The sequence below is a fragment of the Podarcis muralis genome, chromosome 7 (genome assembly GCF_964188315.1).
Source record: "Podarcis muralis chromosome 7, rPodMur119.hap1.1, whole genome shotgun sequence".
In the NCBI taxonomy this organism is placed as follows: Eukaryota; Metazoa; Chordata; class Lepidosauria; order Squamata; family Lacertidae; genus Podarcis; species Podarcis muralis.
The window spans coordinates 87,523,851-87,541,673 of NC_135661.1; the positions used below are offsets into that span (position 1 = coordinate 87,523,851).

The 17,823-nt window shown below is 48.9% G+C and overlaps 1 protein-coding gene across 1 annotated transcript; it reads right to left on the bottom strand.

The window, feature by feature from the left end:
* Positions 1-995: 995 nt before the first annotated feature.
* Positions 996-17,473, bottom strand: LOC114603162 (cytochrome P450 2F3-like). The gene is made up of 9 exons (XM_077932360.1): positions 17,238-17,473; positions 12,353-12,515; positions 10,134-10,283; positions 8,674-8,834; positions 7,176-7,352; positions 5,980-6,121; positions 4,861-5,048; positions 2,921-3,062; positions 996-1,630 (listed from the first exon to the last, which is right to left on the bottom strand). Exons 1-9 carry the CDS (start codon positions 17,433-17,435, stop codon positions 1,449-1,451), a joined length of 1,503 nt encoding a protein of 500 aa, XP_077788486.1. The 5' UTR covers positions 17,436-17,473; the 3' UTR covers positions 996-1,448.
* Positions 17,474-17,823: the final 350 nt, after the last annotated feature.

Sequence of the window (17,823 nt, forward strand, 5' to 3'; positions counted from 1 at the left end):
CAAGTCCTAGGCTCTGTGGTTTAACCCACAGCGCCATCTGTGTCCCTAAAAAAGGTCCCTTTACCTTTACCTTAAACTGGTGGCTATCACAGCCTCCTGTCAGTGGGAGTTCCACAGTTTACCTACGTTGCATCAAAGCAAGGAATATTCCACACTTCCCAGTGGATTTCCCCTTCTCTTTCCTTAAGGCAAAAAGTCAGGTCTTTGCAGGGAAGAGGGGTTAGTGGCACAAGACCCCTGTAAACATTGCCTCACCTGAATCTGCCGGCATGTGACTGAATCCCAACCCACAACAGTTGTGGCAACTGGAATCAGCCTTTGTTTCACCCGGGACTGAAATGGCTGAGTCATTTTCAAGCAACCCTTTGCAGAGCAAATATTTTATTTGTAAAAAAACCCAGAGTGCCATGACAACCTGGCCTTTCATGGTTGTGTAGGGCGTAGACGAGATAACTGAGATGTTGACATTCTCAGCTGAGGCCTTGGAGGGGTGGGCAAGTTTCATAGCTGTCAACTTACAGATTTGAAAATAAGGGACCAGCAGCCTCAAAAATAAGGGATCAGCAGCCAAAATAAGGGATTTTCAGAGCACAGGTATGTTCAACTTCTGAGCCCCTCCCAGCCAAAGGCAGAAAGCCCAGCCAGCAGCCAAACGAAGCCTCAAGCGGTGGTCCCCACAGCGCAGCAACCTGGCAAAGGGGATGCAGCAAGGAAAACCACCGTCACCTCTCCACTGGGAAGCGCTGAGCAAAGGCGAGTCCGCAAGCAACGCGGCCGATTTGATCAGCACAAGGCATGCAAACTCCACCCCCCAGTCGTTCTTAGACTCCTTATTGGGTGAGCAACACAGCCAAGCAACACAGCTGGAGCCTCCCTCCTCCCTGGCCGGCAGGGAGGGAGAGGAGCTGCTTCCTTTGAAACCCGGGAAATTTAAGGGACATCATCAATAAGGGACAGTGCTGGGATAAGGGAGTTTCCTGCCAAATAAGGGACAGTTGACAGCTATGGCAAGTTTATTGACCTCAATGCTGACCCCAGAGTGTTGGTCAGGGAGAACAGATGACAGACTGCAGGGTGACTGCAGGACAACAGACCGCAGCAAGAGGGTGGAGAGAGAGAAAGAGATAGATGAGAAAAGAGATAGATGAAAGAGAGGGAGAGGGAGGGAGAGGCCCCTCCATAATGGATTGCCACAGCCATTCAGAAAAAAAACAAAGATTGCTGTTTGACAGTAGAACAGACTCCGTTAGAAGGTGATGGCTCTTCTTCCTTGGAGGTTTCCAAGCAGAGGTTGGATGGTCCTCTGTCATGGATGCTTTAGTTGAGGTTCCCGCCTTACAGGGGGTTGGACTAGATGACCCTCGGGGTCCCTTCCGACTCTACACTTCCATGATTCTATGGCTGCAGGGGGGCGGGCGAGCAGCCTGGCCTTCGAGCGCAGTGTCCTTTTACCGGGCGATGAGGCAGAACTGGTAGGGCCGAGGAATGCTCCCCAGCCCCGTGGACTCCGGTGTGATGTCGATGTCCTCGGGTTTCATCAAGGGCTTCAGCTTGAAGTTCTGCAGGATGGTGGTGAGGAAGATGAAGAGCTCCATGACAGCCAGGCTTTCTCCCAGGCACACCCGCTTCCCTGCAAAAGGGGGGGGGGAGTGAGAAGGAAGAGGGACAGAAAAAGGCCTCTGTGCCTTTGAGGGTCAGGCAAAGGAGGCTCTAATTTCTCCCTCCTCGCTCGAAGCATGTCCAAAACCTAAATCCAATTTTTCATCTTAAGAAATGGAACTTGATTCGCTCGCGGAGACAGCATCCAGGAGAGCCAGACTCTCTCGGGGGCTTTCCATCCAGTGCCCCCAGCCCCTCCTTCCTTCCAAATTTGGGGCTGGTTCTTTGGGCATCCGTGGATGAGGCTGTGTCTTCCCATACCCCTGGGAAAATTTTGGGAGGCTGATTACTCCCATCTCAGCCTCTAATTGCCCCCTGGGAGCCGGAGCGATGGAATTTTCAGCCATCTTCCATGGTGCCTCAAGCGGAAGTCGCTCTGACATCATTTGAAGGTGGGCTTAGGGATGGAGTCCCCAGGTTGCCCACAGTGGAGCAGACCTTCGTAGGGAATAGAGGACCCTTTGGATCCCTTCCAAGGGGTGCTTAATCTCCCCTCTAGGTAAAGGTAAAGGGACCCCTGACCATTAGTGCTCATCTCACTTTATTGGCCGAGGGAGCCGGCGTACAGCTTCCGGGTCATGTGGCCAGCATGACTAAGCTGCTTCTGGTGAACCAGAGCAGCGCACGGAAACGCCGTTTACCTTCCCGCTGGAGTGGTACCTATTTATCTACTTGCACTTTGACGTGCTTTCAAACTGCTAGGTTGGCAGGAGCTGTGACCGAGCAACGGGAGCTCACCCCGTTGCGGGGATTCGAACCACCGACCTTCTGATCGGCAAGCCCTAGGCTCTGTGGTTTAACCCACAGCGCCACCCGCGTCCCGCCTTAATAGCCATGGGCCTGGGTAAAGAGACTGTTTTCACCTGGAGCCAGGTGAGCTTCTCTGGGGAGAGCATTCCGCAAATGGGGAGCCACCACCAAAAAGGCCCATAAGAAGAGTGGACCAGATGCGGGGCTAGATGTTCCCTTCCAACTCTACAGTTCTGTGATTTCCGAGTGATCTCCCTGGGGAGGTTGTAGATTCTCCTTCCTTGGAGGTTTCAAAGCAGAGGTTGGGTGACCACCTGCCATGGATGCTTGAGTTGGGATTCCTGCACTGAATTGGGGTTCCTCCCAATTCTACAGTTCCATGATTCTCAGAGCCTGATGGATCTGGCCAAAGGAGGTCCAACTAGCCGGGCATCCTGTTCTCACAGTGGCTGCCAAGATGCCCATGATGGAGAACCAACAGGCAGGAGCTGAACCCCTGTCCTGCCCTTACCTGCCGAGAAAGCCATGAAGGCATCGTTCTTCTTGAACCGCCCGCTCTCGTCCAGGAAATGAGTCGGGTCGAAGGAGGTTGGATTCTTGAAGTGTGTGGGATCAAACTGAGACGTGCAGATCAGGGGGATGATGTTGAGGTCCTGTGGGTTGGAGGAAGAGGAGGAAGGCATGGTTGAGAACCAAGGGCAAGAAATCCCTGGTAGACAGGTGTTGAGTCATGGGGGCGGGGGCTTAGCTCTAGGAGCACCTGTGCTGCCTGCAGAAGGTCCCAATTTCCATCTCTGGGTAGGAATAGGAGAACCACTGCTGCCCGCCAATGTGGACAACACTGAAGTAGGTAGACCAGATGGTCCGACTCGCTGTGGCAGTCACTTACTATGTGTGAGTGACGTACTGTATTTTTTGCCCCATAAGATGCACTTTTTTCTTCCAAAAAAGTAAGGGGAAATGTCTGTGCGTCTTACGGAGTGAATGTGTGGTCCCTGGAGCTGAATTGCCCAGGGGCAAAAAGCAGATCATGCTATTTTTTTGAAAAAGAGAAGTGGGTGTTGAAACAAAGCCGCTGATCGTTTGCCGATTGGGGAGAGAGAAAAGGGACTCTAGCGATAAAGGAGGCTGCCTGGGAGGGGGGAGGTAAAGACAGCAAACTTGCAAAGGAGGAAAACAGGAATACTAAAGCAACGAGGAGAGAAATTAGAAGAAAAGGAGGAGCAAAAAACTGCCCCAGCTAAGGAAAAGACACTAAGAGGGAAGGGAGTGTTGAAAGGAAACAGCTGATCAGTAGGATCGGAAGAGAGATAAGGGACACTAATGGAGGCTGCCTGGGATGGATCCTCAGGATTGTTACATTGGGTCACCCCAAATTCACCATCAGATCACATAGCATGTCCATGGCTACAGCCTGCACCAAAAAAATCATGTACCCACTGTTGCCTGGGGCCGCAATGGCGCAAAAGCGTGGTTACAAAGCACGGATCCACATGGATCCTCAGGATTTTTGCATTGGGCCACCCCAAATTCATCATCAGATCACATGTCTGTGGCCACAGCATGAACCACAAAAATCATACATCCACTGTTTCGTTCAGAATATTTTTTTTTCTTGTTTTCCTCCTCTAAAAACTAGGTGCATCTTATGGTCAGGTGCGTCTTATGGAGCGAAAAATACGGTACCTTCAGTCGAGGGAAAGCTCTTCTGAGCTTAGCTCGGTGTGGCACAATGGCGAGAACAGTGGGTTCTGACCTGGGGAACCTGGGTTCGAATCCCCACTCAGTCCTGAAGCCTAGTAGTGACCTTGGGTGAGTCAGTCACCACCTCATCGCCTTGACCTGCCTCACAGGGTTGTTGCAAGGGTGAAATGCGGAGGGGGAGGAGAACCCTTTGCACTGCCTTGAGCTCTTTGGAAGAAAAGCTGGCATATAAATATCTCAAGGGCTGTCCCGTGGAAGAGGGAAGAAGCTTGTCTCCTCCCGCTCTGGAGGGTAGGACTCGAACCCATGGCTTCAAGGAGATTCCGACTCAACACATGGAAAACCTTTCTGACGGAAAGAGCTGTTCAACAGTGGACTCTCCTTCCTTGGAGGTTTTCAAGCAGAGTTTGGATGTCCACCTGCCATGGATGCTTGAGTTGAGATTCCTGCATTGCGGGGCGTTGGGGTTGGGCTGGATGACCTTTGGGTGTCCCTTCCACGATTCTATGAAATGCCCTGTTTCCAAGGCCACATCATAATGTAAAAGGGAGGGAGTGTGGAGTGCCTTCTGCTAAAAGGACGCATGGCCAGGTCTTGCTCATCTAGGCTCAGAGGACAGAGATCTTCCTAGCAGGCTTCAGGACAGCAGCCCATCGGGTGCCAAGGCAGGGAGCTGCCAATGGGTCCCCTACAGAAGGAGACCTTCGCTGTCGCCCATGGGGTGCACTCCCCCCGTTCCCCACAAACCTTGGGGAGGGTGTATCCACGGAACTCGACATCTCGCGTGACGGTGTGGGGCACCGCCATGGGGACGATGTCGGCGTAGCGCTGGATCTCGTGGATGACGGCGTCCGTGTAGGGCATCCGGCTCCTGTCTTCCATGCAGGGGCTGCGATTCACCCCGATGACCCGGTCAATCTCTTCGTGGAGCTTCTCTGCGGCAAGAAAGGAGGGCGGGGAAAGCTGTAAAGGGGTCCCAGATGCGGTGACGGACAGGGAAATGGGCCGTGGTGGTCTGCAAGGGGTTAATGACGGGAATAGCCCGTGTGGAGGGTGGTTGGGTGGGAGCAGAAAGGGAGAGGGCGCAGGGGTTTGGGAAGGCGAATGCAGACAAAGCTGCCCTAGAACAGGCCCCCTTTGACCCACTGATTTCAGTGAGCTTATTGAGCGTGATTCCAGCATAGCCCTGGGGGGTGGGCTGGATGACCCTTGGGGTCCCTTCCAACTCTGCAATTCCATGAGCCTATGAAACTCAGGGTTCTAGCTCTTCCTTGGCATTTCTGTAAGTGAGACTTGGGCAGTTCAGAGCAACCTCAGACTGGACTAGAACAGGGGCCAGCAAACTTTTTCAGCATGGGGCCGGTCCACCATCCCTCAGAACTTGTGGGGGGCTGGACTATATTTTTTTGGGGGGGGGAAATGAACGAATTCCTATGCCCCACAAATAACCCAGAGATGCATTTTAAATAAAAGCACACATTCTACTCATGAAAAAACACCAGGCACTTTTGGGTTGCGCTCTCGTTACTTCCGGGTTCCGCCACTCGCGCATGCGCAGACACTCAAAATGATGTCACGCGCATGCGCGGAAGCGGTGAATCGTGACTCGCGGATGCGCAGACACACAGTCTTGTGTTACGTTCGCTTCAGGATGTGAATGGGGCTCCGGAACGGATCCTGTTCGCATCCTGAGGTACCACTGTATATTATTATTATTATTATTATTATTATTATTATTATTATTATTATTATTATTATTATTATTATTATTTTCCATGCCTGGAGGGCAGGTAGGACTGCACCCCCCTCCCCAAGGGCATTCCTGTGTGAGAACAGAACAGGCCCCCTTTGCTTTTGGAAACTGACCTTCCACCTCAGGGTGCCTCATGAGAATTCGGAGCCCATATCTCAAGGTGGAGCTGACCGTCTCCGTCCCGGCAAAGAAGAGGTTCACCGTGGTCTTCGACATGGTGTCTTCGTTGAAGTGTGTGTCCGGGTTGTTCTTTTCCTGCAACAGGGATATGGGACAGGCTGAGAAACCTCGACAGCTTCAATGCTACTTGTGAAGAATACAATGCAGGATGCCACCATCTGACCCTCCGGGCATAATTTTCATTCTGCACCTGTGATGATTTGTGACTATGATGATATTAAAGGTAAAGGTAAAGGGACCCCTGACTGTTAGGTCAAGTCATGACCGACTCTGGGGTTGCGGCGCTCATCTTGCTTTATTGGCTGAGGGAGCCGGCGTACAGCTTCTGGGTCATGTGGCCAGCATGACTAAGCCGTTTCTGGCGAACCAGAGCAGCGCACGGAAACGCCGTTTACCTTCCCGCCGGAGCAGTACCTATTTATCTACTTGCACTTTGACGTGCTTTCGAACTGCTAGGTTGGCAGGAGCAGGGACCGAGCAACAGGAGCTCACCCCGTCGTGGGGATTCGAACCGCCGAACTTCTGATTGGCAAGCCCAAGAGGCTCAGTGGTTTAGACCACAGCGCCACCAGCGTCCTGAGATTACCTGTGAGATTGCCTTACTCCAAATACGCCTGCTCAACCACTTCGATCGGTGGATCTGGCCCTGTTCTAGCTGCCAAATAACCCCCCTTCTGCATTTGTAAGATCTCAATATTTTAGTGTGGGAGCACCTGCACTTTGGAACTCCCCGCCACTTGATACCAAGCAGGCGCCTTCGCCGTCCTTTTTTCGAAGCCTCCTAAAAACATTGCTTGTTTTAACAAAACTACCCAGATGCTTAGAAAGTTTGTGCATGTCTTAATTTTAGTCTATTGCTATTTTTCCTTTTCAAAAGAAATTCCTGATTTTTTCCTTACTGATCTTATAGTTTTATCTTTTTTTGATAGACCGCTTTGAGGTTGTTGCTGCTGCTTTGCAGTCGAGTGGTATATAAATTATGTGAAGTAAAATAGCTAAATTGTAGTCGGTTGAGAAACCACTGTTATAGAAGCCTCCTCCTGTTCACAAAACTGGAATTTTCCTGGCTTCCTGGCAAAGAGGGAAGGGATCTGGAATTAACGGCAGCTCCTTGGGACGCTGAGGATACCTGCTGGATTTTGATGAGGAAGCAGTCGATGAAATCTCGGGGGTTGTTGACGTCCAGAGTTTGTCGGTTCAACTCCAGCCGCTCGCCTACAAACTTGGCCAGCTTCAGGTAATTTTTGTAGATCTGGCGGTGAGGCCCAGGGACGTACTTCATGATCTTCGGGAAGCTGAAAAGCATCTAATAATAATAATAATAATAATAATAATAATAATAATAATAATAATAATTTTTTTTTATTTATACCCCGCCCTTCCCGGTTCAAAAACCGGGCTCAGGGCAGCTAACTACAAATTTAAAACACTTAATTATAAAAACAGCATAAAATACAGTATAAAAACATGAATGACAATAAAATCCAAAAATCAAAAATCAATTTGATAATCACCGGGGCTAGCTGGCTGAATTGGTCCTACTTGGGACAGCGAGGAGGCCAGGGGAGAATTAGCTGTGGGGTCTCAGAGTGGGTGATCTTCATAAAAGGGGGAGGGGGAGGGAAGGAAAGGAAAGGTAGGGGATTAAAATATCAGGCTGAAATAAAATTAAAGGCCAGGCGGAATAGCTCTGTCTTACAGGCCCGATGGAAGGAGGTTAAATCCTGCAGGGCCCTGGTCTCCTGGGACAGAGCATTCCACCAGGTCGGAGCCATGACTGAGAAGGCCCTGGCCCTGGTGGAGGATAGTCTGACTTCCTTTAGGCCCGGGACCTCTAAACTATGGTTATTCATGGACCTTAAGGTCCTCTGCGGGGCAGACCAGGAGAGGCAGTCCTGTAAATACGAGGGCCCTAAGAAGAGCCCTAGAAGAGAAGAAGAGCCCAGTTTACGCACAGTGCATTCCCCAATCTTTTGATTGTGCCCATAAGAGGAGCCTGGAGAGCCAGGCTGCTGTTTTGGACCAAAGTCCCACCTCGTCTAACTAACACCCCCCAGCCCCAGTTCCCCTTCTCCCCATAGCTCTCAACTTACAGATTTGAAAATAAGGGACCAGCAGCCTCGAAAATAAGGGATCAACAGCCAAAATAAGGGATTTTCCAAGGGGCACATGTATGTTTGACTTCTGAGCCCCTCCGAGCCAAAGGCAGAAAGCCCAGCCAGGAGCCAAATGAAGCCTCAAGCGGTGGTTCCCACAGCGCAGCAACCCGGCAAAGGGGATGCAGCAAGGAAAACCACCGTCACCTCTCTGCTGGGAAGCGCTGAGCAAAAGCGAGTCCCCAGGCAACGCGGCCGATTTGATCGGCACAAGGCATGCAAGCTCCACCCCCCAGTCGTTCTTAGACTCCTTATTGGGTGAGCAACGCAGCCAAGCAACACAGTTGGAGCCCCCCTCCTCCCTGGCCGGCAGGGAGGGAGGGAGAGGAGCTGCTTCCTTTGAAACCCGGGAAATTTAAGGGACATCATCAATAAGGGACAGCAGTGGGACACGGTGCTGGGATAAGGGACTTTCCCACCAAATAAGGGACGGTTGACAGCTATGCTTTCCCCCCGCTGGCTTGGACTCACCTGTCCCCAGGTGGAGCTCATGAGCTTCCAGTTGCTGTTGATGAGGTCCAGCAACATGAGGAATTTCTTGTCCGTGTATTCAAAGCGGTCCCCAAAAACTAAGGTGCAGATGATGTTGGAGCCGGCGCAACTCAGGAAGAAGGTGGGGTCAAAGGGTTTGCCTGGGAGTAAAGCGAGATGAAGCAGATCTATTGTTTTCAAATCACCTTTTCACAGACTTCTTGTAGTAACAGCCCCAACAGCCACCCTTCTCTTTTAAATGGACTACCTTGGAAGGTGGTGGACTCTCCTCCAATCCCTCTCAGGGATTTTTTAGCCGTGATTCCTGCATTGAAGGGGGTTGGGTTAGATGACCCCTGGGTAGCCCTCCTACACGTCTATGATTGCAACCTCTTGCTCTTCTGATGTTTACAGATGTTTGCAGTTTCTACAATGGCTGTGCTGGCCTGGGTTGATGGGCTTTGTAGCCCAAGACATCCAGAGAGCCACAGGTTTGTGAAGGCGGAAATGGGATGATGATGATGATAATAATAATAATAATAATAATTTTATTTATTATTTATATCCCACCCATCTGGATATCCCTAAACTACGGTTTCATTATGCAAGAAGGGCTCTTTTTATTTAACACCCGCCACCCCATACTTTATTTTAAAGTATGAGCTAAGGCCACCCCACCTGTCGATGGGACACAGTTGGCACTGTGGCTTAAACCACAGAGCCTAGGACTTGCCGATCGGAAGGTCGGCGGTTTGAATCCCTGCGACGGGGTGAGCTCCTGTTGCTCGGTCCCTGCTCCTGCCAACCTAGCATGTCAAAGTGCAAGTAGATCAATAGGTACCACTCCGACGGGAAGGTAAACGGTGTTTCCGTGCGCTTCTCTTGTTCGCCAGAAGCGGCTTAGTCATGCTGGCCACATGACCCGGAAGCTGCACACCGGCTCCCTTGGCCAGTAAAGCAAGGTGAGTGCCACAACCCCAGAGTCGGCCACGACTGGACCTAATGGTCAGGGGTCCCTTTACCTTTACCTAAGGCCACCTGTCATGGATGCCTTAGTTGAGATTCCTGCATTGCAGGGGGTTGGACTAAATGAGCCCTGGGGTGAGCCCTTCCAGCTCTATGAACCTATGATTTCGTCATAATTTGAATCACAGGAAGTCTTTTCACCAGTTTGCTTTCAGTAGGGGCAAAGAGCCCAACATTACTGAAGGATCCAATAATGAACACACTCCTTTATTTTCTGCTTCTTTTCTCTCTCTCGGACCAGATTTTATTATCATAATATTTATTTATGCGTTTGTATCCCAGCTTTTCCTCCAAGGAGCTCGAGGTGAGGTATACACAGCTCTCTTCCCCGTTCAATCCCCACAGCAACCCTGTTCCAGAAAATGTTGGGAAATTGGTGGAGCAAATCCCTTTCCTCCCTTCCCCTCCCCCTGGGCAGCCCCTTCCCCATCAACCTTCAGTTTTGTGGAACTCAGCCACCAGGAACTGAGCCTCTTCCTTGATCCGCTCCTCAATGGATCTCTTCCCCATCCCAAAGTTCTTGAAGGTGCTGATGGCAAACCTGCGCAGCTGCCTCCAGCGCTCCCCAGTGCCGTACACGATCCCTGAGGGACAAGCAAAGGATAAGCCCAGGGCCAGTGGCGTGAACCCCCAGTGAGAAGCCCCTAACCCAGTCGTTCCGGGACTTTTTCAAGCCCACAGCCCCCTTGGTCCCATAAACTCATCCCCAGCATATCCACCCTACTCTGTCGAAAGCCTTATTCAAAATAGTGGTCTACACAGCTCACTAAGGGAGATAATGATCCATTAACATTCAAAACAGTCTCAATTGCTTGCACTTTCATTTAAATTCCAGCTAAAACTATTTAGTTAATTCAACAAAAAATGATGAACTTGATACAGGCTTTTCAATGACACAGGCTTTTCAAAGTCTGATAGTCATTTAAACCTTTTTTAGGGATATCCGAATCTGTGATTCCTAGTAGTCAGCTTCTGGTTTTTTGCTGAAATATATTTTAAACATTTTCCCCCAATTCTGTTCCAATGTCTGATCCTTTTTCCAAGCCATCCAACTTGGCGACCACCCCTGCATCCTGTGGCAGTGAGTTCCATAGTTTAACTCTGTTGCTGCGTGACTTTCTTTTATGTGTACTGAACTCTGTAACATTTAACTTCGCCAGGTGCCCATGAATCCTAGTGTTACCAGAGAGGAATGAAAGCCTTTTCTCTACCCAATTTCTCCATGCCAGGCATCGTTTTATAGCCTGCTATGGTGGCGCCGTGGTCTAAACCATGGAGCCTCTTGAGCTTTGCCGATCGGAAGGTCAGCGGTTCGAATCCCCACGAAGGGGCGAGCTCCCATTGCTCTGTCCCAGCTCCTGCCTGCCTAGCAGTTCAAAAGCATACCAGTGCAAGTTGATACAGTTGTACCTCTAGTTATGGACTCGATCTGTTCCGGGGTGCCATTTGCACCCCGAAAAGTCCGGAACTAGAGCACCGCTTCTGCGTACGTATGTGGCACGATAGAGCGCTTCTGCGCATTCGTGAGGTGCACAGAGCGCTTCTGTGCATGCGCCCATGGCGAAACCCGGAAGTATACACTTCCAGGTTTGCAGCCTTCGTATCCTGAAAAAACACAACCGGAGACTGACGTAACAAGAGGTACGACTAGAAGAAGAAGAAGAAGAAGAGTTTGGATTTGATATCCCGCCTTTCACTCCCTTTAAGGAGTCTCAAAGCGGCTAACAATCTCCTTTCCCTTCCTCCCCCACAACAAACACTCTGTGAGGTGAGTGAGGCTGAGAGTCTTCAGGGAAGTGTGACTGGCCCAAGGTCACCCAGCAGCTGCATGTGGAGGAGCGGAGACGCGAACCCGGTTCCCCAGATTAGGAGTGTACCGCTCTTAACCACTACACCACACTGGCTCTATAAATAGGTACTGCTGCAGCGGGAAAGTAAACGGTGTTTCCGTGCGCTCTGGCACTCGTCACAGTCCTCCGTTTAGTCATGCTGGTCACATGACCCGGAAGACTGTCTGTGGACAAACGCCAGCTCCCTCGGCCTGAAAGCGAGATGAGCGCTGCAACTCCATAGTCGCCTTTGACTGGACTTAACCATCCACTCTACCTTTTTATCATATCGCCTCTGACTTCCCTTTCTGACTTGTCACTTAAAAAGGTAAAGGTAAAGGATCCATTAGGTCCAGTTGTGGCTGACTCTGGGGTTGCGGCGCTCATCTCGCTTTATTGGCCGAGGGAGCCGGCGTACAGCTTCCGGGTCATGTGGCCAGCATGACTAAGCCACTTCTGGCAAACCAGAGCAGTGCATGGAAACGCCGTTTACCTTCCCGCTGGAGCGGTACCTATTTATCTACTTGTACTTTGACGTGCTTTTGAACTACTAGGTTGGCAGGAGCAGGGACCGAGCAACGGGAGCTCACCCCGTCGCGGGGATTCGAACCGCCGACCACCTGATCGGCAAGTCCTAGGCTCTGTGGTTTAATCCACAGCGCCACCCGCGTCCCTTAAAGTCACTTACCAGGAGTCTTAAACCACCACTTCCGGGGCTCCTCTGCTGCCCCTTTGCCTCTTAGCACCCCCTTGGTAATCTCACCCCTACTTGGGGAGCTACTGCAACGCTTCCTTTTCGAAATCAGACCCCCCCATTTCCTCACCGTTCCCTTTGCTCCACATCTGGACGGCGGGGAAGTCTCCTCGGCCGCTGAACTCCTCTGCCTTGTCAATCAAAGCCTCCTTGAGAACCTGGTAGCCAGAGAGGACCACGCAAGGCCGAGAGCCCAGGTGGAAGGTGTACATTGGCCCGTAGGTCTTGCTAAGCTGCAAAGATGAGAAGGAAGCAGGAAGTTGTTTAGGATAGGGTCGCCATATTTGAAAAAGTGAAAATCTGGACACAAAAGATGTTGAGCTTTTCTTAGTTTCCCTAAAGTTGTTGAGCTTTTTGGTTTGCAAACTCAGAAAAATGAAGTTTTTGAGCTATTTTTAAGGAAATTTGCCAAAATCGACATTGCGGGTTGCCATACACCTGAGTTTTCTTGGACATTTCAGCATTTTTCGCTTGGACACTGTTTCCTATGGCTCTATCTGGGAAATTCAGGTGTATGGCAGCTCTAATTTAGGACAGCCGTGGCTTCATCTTCTGGGTCTTCTTGGGGCAAGAGGAGAGTAACAGAAACCAAAAAACCACCCTTAAAACCTGTTTCTTAGGGAAAGCTCCTTGAAATTGCACCACACATGCAAATGTAACAAAAATGGTTTCTTCTCCATTGCCTAATAGCCTGAGAGGTTGAGATAAACTTGCTACATATGATCACTTATGGTGGGAATGTAGATCGGTGCGAGAAATTTGGAATTTAATCTTGATGGAAATGATACTACTAAACAGACCATTTCTTGTTGTTCAAAATTAATGATACCCAATATTTTTTGATGATACCAATATATTGTCAAAATAATTCATCTTATGCATGATCTTGGCAGCTCAATGGAAAGCAGCCCCAAGATGTCCCTCACAGAGGAAAATATGCATAATTTGAGGTTTTGACAAGGCCTGGGACCTCCAAATGGTTTTTATGTGAGTTGGCATTCCTTTATTGCATATACAGCAGAGGTATCATTTTCAAGACAGCTCTTGTCACAAGCCTGGCAAACGTGGAACTAGATTCGATGATCACACTGATATTTTTAATTTGGATTTCGTTATTTTAATCCATGTGCAACTGTACTCATTATGTGTAACTATTTAATAGTTTTGTTTTCCATCTTGTCATTTTCATTTGCTGTTACAACTGTTCTCTCTGTTTTATGTACATTATGAATATATATATATATATATATATATATATTTGCTTTCGTAGATTTTCACGGGTATAGGTATGCAGGTTTTGGTGTCCTCGGGTGTCTTCCCGTGTAAAAGTTGGGGTGTCTAGGCGACGTTTCGACGAGGTCTCACTCGTCATCTTCAGGCTGGTGCTTTCGGCTTCTTGTTACTGGAACAGAGCAGGATCTCAGTGTTTGAGTTCCTATAAATACTGTTGAGGGGTGTGGTGTGTAGCCTCCAATGTTCTGGGCCGAGAGGAAGTTCCCAGGCTAGTGTGCCTTTTCTTCTTTTGTTCCTTAGTTGCTTGAGGGATATCTTGAGTGATTTCTTGAGTGATATCCTGAGTACCACTTAGGTGGGTCATTAGGTGTGGATTAGTTGCTAAAGCCTTTGTGTCTTGACCTCTTGAACTTTGTGAAGAGTTTTTCTGAGAAGATGGCTGTAGTTGTGCTCTGGCTTGGCTTCGTGTATAGGGGCGAGCTGTGGTTTTGTGGAAATTAGCCCTCCCCACAAAAACTGACACCAGATCCAGAGGCACACAGAACGCCATCACCAATCAACCACACCAGACCCAAACCCAGACCCTCTCCACAGATAAATTACAGACACCATCCAGTAGCCAAACCATGATGGCACCTCCGGATGCTGCACCCCCCTGCAATCCCTACACAGATCTGGCTGGCACAGGCCACAAAACCACAGCTCGCCCCTATACACGAAGCCAAGCCAGAGCACAACTACAGCCATCTTCTCAGAAAAACTCTTCACAAAGTTCAAGAGGTCAAGACACAAAGGCTTTAGCAACTAATCCACACCTAATGACCCACCTAAGTGGTACTCAGGATATCACTCAAGAAATCACTCAAGATATCCCTCAAGCAACTAAGGAACAAAAGAAGAAAAGGCACACTAGCCTGGGAACTTCCTCTCGGCCCAGAACATTGGAGGCTACACACCACACCCCTCAACAGTATTTATAGGAACTCAAACACTGAGATCCTGCTCTGTTCCAGTAACAAGAAGCCGAAAGCACCAGCCTGAAGATGACGAGTGAGACCTCGTCGAAACGTCGCCTAGACACCCCAACTTTTACACGGGAAGACACCCGAGGACACCAAAACCTGCATATATATATATATATATATATATGTGTGTGTGTGTGTGTGTGTGTGTGTGTGTGTGTGAAATCAAAACACTAATCCAGCCTTCCACAGCCTGGTTTCATTCCACATCAGCATGCTTTAAAAATATAAAGAAAAATAAAAAAAATACCTGCTGAAAATCCTTCAGCATTTTAGTGCAAATTTCTCCTACTGTGGACATGTTTGCAGTTCTGCCTAATAAACACAATTTGGCAATGCAATTTCCCCTAATGCAATGCGTCTGCGCATGTCATTTGCACTATTATTTGCCTTTTAATTCACACTTCACCCTCTGTCCCCAGACATGCATTTTTTTGCACCCGTTTCTTGGCCAGGGAACTTCACTGCAAAATTCATGGTAGTGCAAATTTGAGAGGACAGCCGTCATTCGGTTCATAACTTGTTCTGGAAAGCACAGATCTGGATGTTTCATCTTTAAATGTGATTGAATAAAATTCCTCCCCACCTCACCCCTAGTAAAGGTAAAGGACCCCTGACGGTTAGGTCCAGTCGTGGCCGACTTTGGGGTTGCGGCGCTCATCTCACTTTATTGGCCGAGGGAGCTGGCGTACAGCTTCCGGGTCACGTGCCCAGCATGACTAAGCCGCTTCTGGCGAACCAGAGCAGCGCACGGAAACGCCGTTTACCTTCCCGCCGGAGTGGTACCTATTTATCTACTTGCACTTTGAGGTGCTTTCAAACTGCTAGGTTGGCAGGAGCCGGGACCGAGCAATGGGAGCTCACCCCATTGTGGGGATTCGAACCGCCAACCTTCTGATCAGCAAGTCCTAGGCTCTGTGGTTTAACCCACAGCACCACCTGCGTCCCACCCCACCCCCAGCCGACACTTATTTGCTTGCATATTGACTGCTGACTAGTCTTGCTGCTGAGCAAACTACACACGAAAGCATGACACTTGGCCGGTTTTAAATTTGTGGAGGTAGAAAGTCCCAGGTCCTCTTTCTCTGGGCTCCTCCAGACATGCTCTTGCGCTGCATTTTTAGGCACAAGTCTGAGTTTCAAAGTTCCATGTCAGAGTGTTTTTTGGATTTTTTTTGCCCCTCATTTCCTCCGTGAAAACCCACCAATCCACCAAAAACTGGAATTGCCATTTGTTTCTGTTCATCGTTAAAGAGCAGGTTTTCCTAGGCTGTGCCTAGAAAGTGCAGGGCAAAACGTAATGATGGGCGAGTCCTCTGTCTCGCTCCCCTCCTTGTCCTACAGGCAGAAAGCTGAGCCTTACAGCTTCTCCCTTTCCCCATTCTCCCCCTGGGCTAAGACCCCAAAGTTGGTCTCCGTGCAATGCAGAAAAGGCCCTTCCAGCCCCTTCCAGCCCCAGCCTCTTCTTACTTGAACTGAAAGGCAACTGAGGCAGAAAGAGCTCATTTTCAAGTACTGGGGCTCAAGCCTGCTTAGAATTATTATTATTATTATTATTATTATTATTATTATTATTATTATTATTAAAATCTGTATACCACCCATACCTATAGATCTCAGGGCAGTCAACAACATAAAATTACAATATAAAAAGATGAACTGAACAAGAACAACAACAACAAACCCTAGTCCCTAGTACCCAAGGAGCTGCTACTAGCTCTGAAGATCTTACAGTGACAGAATGATGCTTTGTGCATGGCCAGAGGCACTTTCGTTGCTCTTTCTCAGTTTCTCTGGCTGAAACCCCCTTTTTATGCTTCTCCTGCCCTCAAAGAACCAAACTCCTGGCATTGTAGGTGAGGATATAAACAGAAAGGAGTGTAAGTTATTTTTATATGCAGTGACGGCAGCAAGAATATTATTGGCACAAAACTGGAAGCAAGAAGAATTACCGACGAAAGAAGAATGGAGAATGAAATTGACGGACTATGCAGAATTAGATAAACTAACAGGAAGGATTCGCAACCTGCGAGATCAGAGATTCTCAGAAGACTGGAGTAAATTTACGGACTATTTGAAAAGGAATTGTGGTGGACAGATTACGCTAGTAGGTTTGCAAGAAGTTTTGTAAGGTGAATTATTTGAAATATTGCCAAAAAAGACAATGAGGAGAATTATTAGTTAAAGATAACTAAAGGTAATATGAAATTAAGAAATGCATAATAAGCAATCAGAACGGAAAATCATCAGAGGCGTTGATGGAAGTCCAAAAAAATAATAATGTATAAGATGTAAAGTTCTGTTATATGAATGTTAATTGATACAGTGGTACCTTGGGTTACATACGCTTCAGGTTACATACGCTTCAGGTTACAGACTCTGCTAACCCAGAAATAGTGCTTCAGTTTAAGCACTTTGCTTCAGGATGAGAACAGAAATCGTGCTCTGGTGGCGCGGCAGCAGCAGGAGGCCCCATTAGCTGAAGTGGTGCTTCTGGTTAAGAACAGTTTCAGGTTAAGTACGGACCTCCGGAACGAATTAAGTACTTAACCTAAGGTACCACTGTGTGTTAAAAACGAATAAAAATGTATTTTTTAAAAAAGAAGAGCCCAAATCCATCCTGCTTTCATGCCTGATGTGGAAATTGTAAAATTAACACCCCCGACCCTCCAACCCCCCACATGGCTGCCGTGGTCTCACTTCTTTCAGGGAATTTATCAGCTCCTTGATGTCCACTTGGTGCATGTTCCCAATGAAGGGGAGTGGGGCTGGCCCCGGAGGAAGGGTCCTGAACTTCTTTCTCGACGAGAAGTGGAGGAAGAGGAGGCACGAGACGACCATGGCCAGGAGGATGCCAAAGACCCCGCCAAAATCTATCCTGGAGAGGAAGAGCTCCATTTCGCCGTCCGCAGTTTGCAGAGTCGCAGTGTCTGTGATTTCGCCTGGAGGGGGATGTTATATAGATGCCCGCGAGACCAGCTTCTAACTGGCTGGAACAAGCTCCCCTTGGCAAACAATGCCTGCCCTGCGCTGTCATTTGCTAACCTCATGTTTGCCGTTGGAGGAATATTTCTGGCAGAGACACGGAATGAAAACAAGCTGGTTCTGCTTAGCCCTCAATGAAGACCAGATGTAGGCCCATTTTGCTCTGCGTTCAGTGGCTTGAGAAACAGCATATATACAACGGTAACCAAATCTAACCTCTTATTTCTTACGAAATGCTGCATTTTCATACCTAAGAACATAAGATGCTGCATTTTAATGTTGTACTTTAATCTTGCTTTTA

Excerpts from the sequence above, each read along its gene's own strand:
- LOC114603162 (XM_077932360.1), bottom strand. The coding sequence starts at position 17,435 with ATGGAGCTCTTCCTCTCCAGGATAGATTTTGGCGGGGTCTTTGGCATC. Across the intron at positions 12,516-17,237 it reads TGATAAATTCCCTGAAAGAA|CTTAGCAAGACCTACGGGCC; the intron begins GTGAGACCACGG and ends TCATCTTTGCAG. Across the intron at positions 10,284-12,352 it reads GATGTGGAGCAAAGGGAACG|GGATCGTGTACGGCACTGGG; the intron begins GTGAGGAAATGG and ends CTTGTCCCTCAG.